At 44.3% G+C, this 8,674-nt stretch overlaps 1 protein-coding gene across 2 annotated transcripts; it reads right to left on the reverse strand.

Moving 5' to 3' along the window:
• Window positions 1-387: 387 nt before the first annotated feature.
• On the reverse strand, window positions 388-8,234 carry LOC123103555 (uncharacterized). Of its 2 annotated transcripts, XM_044525173.1 has the most exons (10): window positions 7,929-8,234; window positions 6,463-6,797; window positions 5,862-5,965; window positions 5,581-5,649; window positions 5,423-5,483; window positions 4,993-5,132; window positions 3,335-3,494; window positions 3,076-3,137; window positions 2,631-2,716; window positions 388-1,729 (listed from the first exon to the last, which is right to left on the reverse strand). In XM_044525173.1, exons 1-10 carry the CDS (start codon window positions 8,031-8,033, stop codon window positions 563-565), a joined length of 2,289 nt encoding a protein of 762 aa, XP_044381108.1. In that variant the 5' UTR covers window positions 8,034-8,234; the 3' UTR covers window positions 388-562. The 2 variants fall into 2 exon arrangements, with proteins under 2 accessions (XP_044381108.1, XP_044381109.1); XM_044525174.1 differs by lacking the exon at window positions 7,929-8,234 and having other exon boundaries at window positions 5,862-6,332; window positions 6,463-6,751.
• Window positions 8,235-8,674: the final 440 nt, after the last annotated feature.

The following is an 8,674-nucleotide window of genomic DNA, read 5'->3' on the forward strand; positions in this document are numbered from 1 at the left end:
AATAAGCACATACTCCCTCCTTCCGAAAATACTTGTCATCAAAATGGATAAAAAGAGATGTATCTAGAATTAAAATACGTCTAGATACATCTTCTTTTGTTCATTTTGATGACAAGTATTTCCGGACGAAGGAAGTATTTAATTATTTCGTACTCATTGCAACAAGCTCTTTTGCTAGTGTACGACAAAAGATGCATCCGAGTATGATAACCTTTCAAGTATGGGCTTAACACGTGTACAAAGCAAAATTTCAGGAAGACGAATGGAAAATATGATGTAAGTAACGAGCTGGAAGAGTGAGACAGAGATGTGTTAACCGGCTAGGACTAAAGAGGATTATGCATGGTGCTATATATACTACTCCTGGAGGACATGGACAACAAGACATAAATATTTAGCACTAATGTCAATAATGAGGTCATGCCAGAAAAGATCCAAGGGTATTGTTACAAGGAAGATCAGAATTGTTTGTAAACAACAATGAGGTCATGCCAGAAAAGCTCCAAGGCATTGTAACACTAATGTCAATAAGAATAAGAAGCACCTTCTCACCAACCAGTCATCAGATGAAAGGTCCCCCTGAGGAAGCGCCACCAGGTTGACTCGGAAAGAATGTGTGACGAACCAGGCTTTGTTTGAGCTTATACGGCGTAATCGACAGATTCGAGCCACTCCATATAATATCTGACCTCACACTTCCCAGAGTGTCAACTTGAACAAGACGGCTATGCATTGAGATGAGCACACCACCCTTCTCATACAAGACCGGCGATATATAACCACGTGATCGAGCTGACAGACGAAGGTCTGCCACTGGAAGCTTGATCTTGTACTTGAACTCCCAGACCTCATTATCATAGTCCTGTAGCACACAAATATCAATCATGGTGATGTCCTCATCGATGTAGTAGAGGACGAGCTTGCCATCCATCTCAAACAAAGTGGCCGACTCAGGGGTAGCCGGAGCAGACATCCAACGGAATGACTCGGCAGTGGTATTGAATACCATCAGCATGTTGCTGCCATGTTTCTTCACAGGGTAGAAGTGCAGGTCTTCCTGGAACAGGACCGACGGGCGGTAGGATGTTGTATTGACACTGCCCTCCGCCAGTGCGTCATCTTCGGACGCCGACGCCGCTGGCCGGCCGATGCACCTCTGCTCCGAAGAACCCAACGTGAAGATGTAGTAGGAAGGTTTGTCATCCGAATGAGGGTCCAGGGACGGGCTGCTCCTGCAAAGTACCCTGCACTCTCCGGAAGAGCGGTGGGGATAGAACCCCAGGAAGTGCGGAAGGAAGCACTTGGAAAGCCATTCCCTGGTGGTCGGGTTGCAGACATAGAAGCACCGTGGCCTAGAGAGGACGAGGAGGCCGTCGCAGGAGGCCCTGACCATGAGGCAGGGGTCCCAGAGCTGAGCAAAAAAGGGTGAGAGCACGCTGGCCCACGGGTCGAAGGCGCAGAGATCGTAGAGCATGCGGTCGGAGCGCTCCATGCAAGAGGCAATGGGGTGGGAGGGCTGGGCGCAGTGGTGCTTGAGGAGGAGGTCACTGTTGGAGGTGAGGACATGGCGCCACAAGCGGCAGATGGCGCGGCAGCGGGCAAAGGCCTTCGCTGGCAGGCGGGGGATTATCTCCCAGATGATGATATCCTCTGGGATGCTGTCGCAGGGCTGCGCGGCCCTCCAAGAGGTAGGGTACTGATTTTTACTCACAGTGGTTGGAGGATAGCCCTGCACGTTCAGTTAATATGGTTAATTAATATAAATGATAATCCCTAGCAGCAACTCAAATCCGCATAAAGTAACCAGCCACTGCAAGTATGAAATAATATAGAAATCAAAACCCCTCAGAAGTCTGGACATGGTTGTGATTCTAAGGCCCTGTTCGGCAGCTGTCCGCTCTGCAGCTCCGCGCCGGAGCGGAGCGGCCCGCAGCCTATTTTCTAGGAGTCGCCCAAGCATCGCTCCGCGCGCTCCCGGAGCTGGATGACTGCCGAACAGGGCCTAAGAATCCCATGTGGAGATACCAGACTGAACTAAGCGGTGGTTAAGCCCACAAAAGTCCATAATTATTTCAGCTTTGTGCTTGATGAACCATCCCCAGGCCCATCCACCACTTCACCAATCTAACAATTTCATTTATGAAAAGATAAGTCACAGCTGAATTCAAAGTAACAACTATACAAAGAACAATGCCACAGCCAGGTCAGGCATGGTAAAAGTATATCGAGTGCTAAATGAGGTTTCATTTTATGTGTAACAAATACTCCCTCCGTCCGAAAATACTTGTCATCAAAATGGACAAAAAGGAACGTATCTAGAACTAAAATACATCTAGATACATCCCTTTTTATTCATTTTGATGACAAGTATTTCCGGACGGAGGGAGTATGTGTCATGAACCCTATCATATTCGAAGATTGTATGTGTGAATTTGAACCATTACTGTGGGCATGCAGTGATGCCTCACGGGTACCTCAAATTGCATAACAACTTGCATATAGGTTAAATAACTCAATCAGCATCAAGCAGTTACAAAAAGCAACACACTAATATCCTCAGCTTTGCTGATTCTTTGATGTAACAACTTAATATAATACTCTGGAAAGGTCTAATGTACAAAGGTACTTACTTTGTCCCATTTTAGCTCTTTTGAATTCCATGAATAAGCAACACCGGTGTGTCCCTCTCTAACAATTAGCGTTTGTGCAACGATTCCTGCTTAGAGGGGGAAAAGGTTACAAACATTGCACTACTGTGCAAAAATAACACGCACGGCAATGACTAGATATTGTCACAGTTACTTTACATACACAAGTCCACGACACTAAAGAATTTAGAGAAAAAATGTTTTTATATTGTTATCTCCTTGACGAAGGAAGGTTTATTGGAAACTAGAAAGATATGAATATTTTCAAAAGCTCGAAATTATTTCAGTGTGCAATAGTGCATCTTCAATCCGATTTTAATTTTCAGCTCCATAATAAGCTGACCTGCAAAATTCACTACAAATAGTTGGAGCATCATGGAATCAACACAATACACGTGTACCGCATCAGAAAAATGAGATTTATGACCTTGTTGTGTCATTCCCGCAGCTCCTGATGGATCCATCAGCTTCAGTCCACCAACAGTCTTTCTGTAGAGAAAAAAATAGGCATAAATATAATTTGATTAACACCATGATTCCGGCTTTTTTTTGGACAAGAAAAAGTGTCGCCTAAAAATTAAGAAGTTAAAATAACAATTACAGGAGTAATCTGACAACAAAACTGATCCTTTAAGCAGAAGATGTTAAAACCTCAGAAATATGAAAAAAGAAAATCAGGAACCAACCTATATGCTGCAAGTTCCTCATCACGGCAGGGCCTATTATTGCCAGTTGTCCATATCCTCACAATTCCATCACAACATGCAGTTACAACATCGCCATTATCCAAAAATTTAGCATCCCATATACGGCCTGGGTGTTCAATGCTCTGAACACAGATTCCATCTGCATTATATTACTTACAGTCATATAACCAGGTACATGAAGAAAATTCTGCATTCTGCTACGTACTAACAACCAAAACCAAAAAACTGCAATGTACTGCACCTCCAATATAATTTTCATTTCTACAATGGTTCATATTATGAATCCAAACATACTATCCCAAAAAACAAGACAGATATATCCTAGCTGCATCCATGAAACACACAAATCAAATCAGCAGCCCAAGAACAAGCACGGCTTTACATCATAGATACAAGCGTAAAAGAAGGCGGGTAGTGTGGGTATTGAGATTCTTATTTTCAATATGGAAGAAAAGAAGACTCGAACTGCTCATGGACTAGCCAAAGGAGGAATCAGCAATACAGATGCTTAACGACAACCAGCAGATCTCTTTTTACTGATTGTCACAGTTTCCATTATATTGCTAAATACGAACTACCTTTCCCATATGCCACTGCCCAATATGTTTGATGTCAACGTATTTACAATCTTTTGCCTATAATGGAATCCCGTGCAATATTTTGCCTGTAACAGAATCCCACTTAACAGGAAGTACTATCATAGACTGGATTATTTTTGTTTGGAGAAAACATTAGACAGAGGCATAGGGAGACAAACCATCTGAGGAATCGATAGCAACCCCAATGGAACGGTCAGGGTTTAAAGAGTCATTCAGTACAGATGTCAATAAAAAAAAGCAAAAAACAAACCCAAACAAAGACAAGAGAAATATATAATGTTAAATCAGCTTGGGTCCATAGATCAGTTGTCACATATAGAAAACCGAATTAATATCAGTCAGTTCGGTTTTAGGTTCAGGTTAACAAAATGCACTGAAAGAACCGGCTCGTCCTATGGCCCCATTTCCTAGGGCCATGCTACCATCCTTATAGCTTAGCAAAAAAAAACAAGTACATCAAAATCTCAACTAAAGCCCGGCATGATCTCCACCAAGTCAGCTAGGCGCCTAGGCCCATCTCTTGCTCTCTCGTACCAATGCAATCACGACAGGCCACAGGGAAACAAAGTTACCAGCCGACATGCGTGCAATCCATCCCGACAACCAACAGCACTGCCCTCGGCAGGCCCATCAGCGGACTAGCACTCCTGCCAGTCTGTCACCATCAACAAGACGATTCAAAGGATTCAAAGAGAAGCAGCGCCATGTTGATTCAACAAGATTCTGGATTTCAATCATGGTCTGTTGACAAGATTCAAGTATTTGACAGCATGCGCACCCTGTTCTGCTATTGAATTACCTGCTAACATTACATTTTGGTTTAAACCGAAAAGCAAGCCGGAGTTTGGGTGAACCCAACTTCCGGTTTGTAGAACTTTCCAGGCTAGCTCGGTTGTCAATTTTAGTAAACCGAAATACCAAAAAAAGAGGAAGAACGAATGCCTACACCTAGATTAAAGTATAAAAAGAAATTATATCCTATAAACAAGTGCCACTGCATTTTAACAAGAATTCTCTAAAGCATACAAAATAAATCACCTTTCCATATCTTGACCGAGCGATCTCGACTGCCACTAGCAATAAGACCAGATGAATGAGCATCCACAGAATATACAAGAGAGGTATGGCCAATCATCTCCAACAGGGGTTGGCCAGTTAATGCCCATAACTTTATAGTTCTGCGACAAAACAAAATATTATATGTGATCATGTAAATGAGTAGCTGTAAACTGAAAGAATAAATTTGATGCACAAAAAATGTAAGACGATAATGAAAATGATGAAAAGCCAAATAGATGAGCATTTTATTTCAGCAAACCACTGGCAGGATATTAGTACGAATATCCAAGATTAAACGAGAAATTTTGATATCTTCATTTACAATTTTAGAACAAATAATAGCAGCTTCTACTATACTGCACCATCCTTTCGTTCAAAAGCAAGTGGAAATAGTCAAGTGATAACTTACCCATCATGTGATGCAGAGAGTATACCCATTCCTGGCATCTGTGCTAAACAACAAACAGTGTCTGCAATGGAACAACATTCTGTCAACCGATCAAGTATGTGTGGATGAGCACAACAAAAGTCAAAAGCACCAGTGCACATCAGGAGTTAACAAATAACCTGCATGCCCAGAGAATGTATGTAGACAAATCCTTCCTTTCCAAAGTTTGATGGTGGAATCACTTGAACCTATACAAAAGGGGAAAGGTGTAAAGTATTAATCAACCATTTGACAAGTACTCCCTCCGTAAAGAAATATAAGAGCATTTAGATCACTAAAGCAGTGATCCAAACACTCTTATATTTCTTTACAGAGGTAGTAATAGATATCCAAGGACAGTCATAATTGCTCTCGAATATACTTCCCGTAAAGTAATAGATATACAAAGCGGAAGCTCTACCCGTAAATAGTTCTCCCGAGGGCAGCTTAAGAACAGTTTGCACTGCGGCTTCATGGGCCACCAAGATCTCTACAGCATTGCCATCTCTCCACCTTCTCAAAGTACTGTGCATAATACAAGTGTCAGGGTACAGCAAGGAACCATCAGATACAATGGGGAAACTTCATAATTTATTAGCCCAATATGTCATCACATGCCCAAAACACCAAATACGCCGCAGCCTTAAACACAAGTAGCATTGGAAACCTTTTCTAACAGGGGACTCAGAGTGTAGAAAGAAACAGAAGTACAATATGTGCATTTGTACAAAAAAAATATAAGAAATATAAATTATCAAAGAAGGTACTGAATTTATGCATATTAGTACAAAGTTAGTACAAAGTTGAGTAACTTACTTTGGGACAGAGGGAGTATATTACATTCATGTTACATCACCACATCTGCCAAACAACTACCCCATGAACAAATTGTCTGCATTTGCAGTGTGATTACATCATATACAAGAAAGACCCTCAGGATGAAATCAGCACAAGCAAGCAATCAACAAGAAGTACGTGAGCAAGTTCTGCACAGGAATTACACTGGTTGGGAAAAAACATACCAGTCCATCGATGAAGATATAATGTCACCGTTGTCATCGATAGCAAGACCAGTCACCTGTGAGGTGTGACCCTTCATTGTTCCAACAACTTCTCCTGTATGCAAATTCCACAGCAATACTAGTGTATCCATGCCACCAGAAACAATTGCTCCTTCCGGAAAGCGATCAGAAGGAGGGGCCCAAACCATTGCACCAACAAAACTAAAATGTCCTGCAAGGGTTTTCGAGAGGACATATTCGCACTTCTTTTCCGGGTGCTGCGTCCAGAATCTCACGGTTCCATCGCTTGATGAGGTTGCAACACCCACATCACCACAGATACATATCCTAGAAACCTATTGTAAAAAGAGCAAGGACAAGTTAGCAAAGAATCAAATGTGCAGCAAATGTAGCAATTATGAAAGAGCTTGATTATAAGGATCTAACTTTATTGGTTGAATACATGCCAGTACTCAAAGTCTAAAACTACTTACTGATGTAGATATGCGTTCCACATATGCAAAATAACCTTTGCCTAAGCTCTTAACAGTTTGAGCAGAATAATCGGTTAATACACGGGGATCACCTTTATCTCCAAATTTGGTTGATCATCATATAAGCACTTCTTTATTTTCAACACTAACATGTTTCTCTTTTACTATCCTTTGGACAGACATGGGCTTGCATAAAGGGGTATTTGGTATTTACATGCTAAATGCAGGTTATAATTTGAACCATAAGTCCATCGTTAGAAAAACAGAACGTGGCATTCTGGATGAGCATGGATTCCTCAAATAAGCACAACAATTTGTTGAGTTTCTGGTGGAACATAACAGGGAAGTTACAATCTGATTACAAGTGTAAAAATAACTCAAGCAAAACCAAGTAACTGATCATTGCTTGATCCACAAATCCACTACAAATATAATATCAAAAGGAAGTCAAACTGCAATGACTAATCGCGCCAGATCCACGCCGCCCCGACCAAGGCCGCCCCAGCACCAGCACCACAACACCACGGCGGCCCGCCCCGCGCCGCACACCGGCCACCCAGCAGCACATCCGTCCGGATCTGACTGGAGGCGGCCTGCACGCAGCCACCAGAGGATGGACGACGCGCGGCCAAAACCGTACGGCCGCCGCAGCACCGACGAGCGCCCCCGCCACCTGCGTCGCTACCCGCAGCCCCGCCACCGCGCCCTGCACACAGCGCCTCGCCCGCGCTGTTCCCGCAGCACCCCGCGCCGCCGGGGACAGACGAGGAGGGCAACGAAACTAGCTAGGTCAAATTACACAAACCCGCGCCGCCCTTACAGGGGACGCCTCCAACTAGCAGATCGCGCGCCCGCCGCAAACCCTCCGCCGATGGTTCGTCGGGGCCAGCCTGGTGGGATCGAATCGCGTACATACTTGCAGGGGAAACAAAGCGGAGAGCTGAGGCGACGGACGCGGGGCGAGTAGTACAGGGGGAGGGAGGAGAGGCTTACATCGCCACCGTGGCCGTGGAGCTGCGCGCTGAGGTGGTACGCTGCCATGAGCGGCGCCGGACGGCGTACGTCGGCGAGGGGAGAAAGATTGGCGAATGAGGGCATCTACAACGCGGGCTCTTAGCCCATGCGCCAGGGTCTCTTTCCCCGCAGTTTCGCTCGATTCCTGGTCGATCCCAGGATTTCCGTTGGCATCGATGCCTCTCCTGTCGCCGGGCGCTTGCGCCGTTATTTCCCGCATGCACCTGTTTTCACGAGAGTATGGAGCTAGATCGACGCTAAAAAAATCAGCTAAGCGCTTAACCTGGAGGTCCTGCGTTGGAAAGGCAGACTCCTCCACCAGTGCTTCTTAATTAATCCTTTTCTTTAATGGTGCAACCGCCTAAGCAAGCGCCTCTGCGTTGAAAATGCCCTGAGGGAGACGGCTACAATGAGAGATGCTTAGTGAGATGCTTAGAAAAATAAACTGGATTTTTCTGAAGCACCGGTGTCTATTTCTACAAGTTAAGCGTCTATCATGTACAAATAAGCACTGGTGCTTAAAGAAAGCCTGGTCCTCCCCTAAGCATCTCCTATTGTATAAGGCCTTAGGGGTCCACGCCAATATTTGGCTTGGCAGCCTGAGGCGTCAATCCAAATAGCCTCGCCGGGGTCGCGAAGTCGTGTGACTGGCACGATGCCAACTACGAGCAAAGTTTTGTGGGTTGTTGGGCATGTTTGGCTTCCACATTGACTACATTCACTTT

The sequence above is a fragment of the Triticum aestivum genome, chromosome 5A (genome assembly GCF_018294505.1).
Source record: "Triticum aestivum cultivar Chinese Spring chromosome 5A, IWGSC CS RefSeq v2.1, whole genome shotgun sequence".
NCBI lineage: Eukaryota > Viridiplantae > Streptophyta > Magnoliopsida > Poales > Poaceae > Triticum > Triticum aestivum.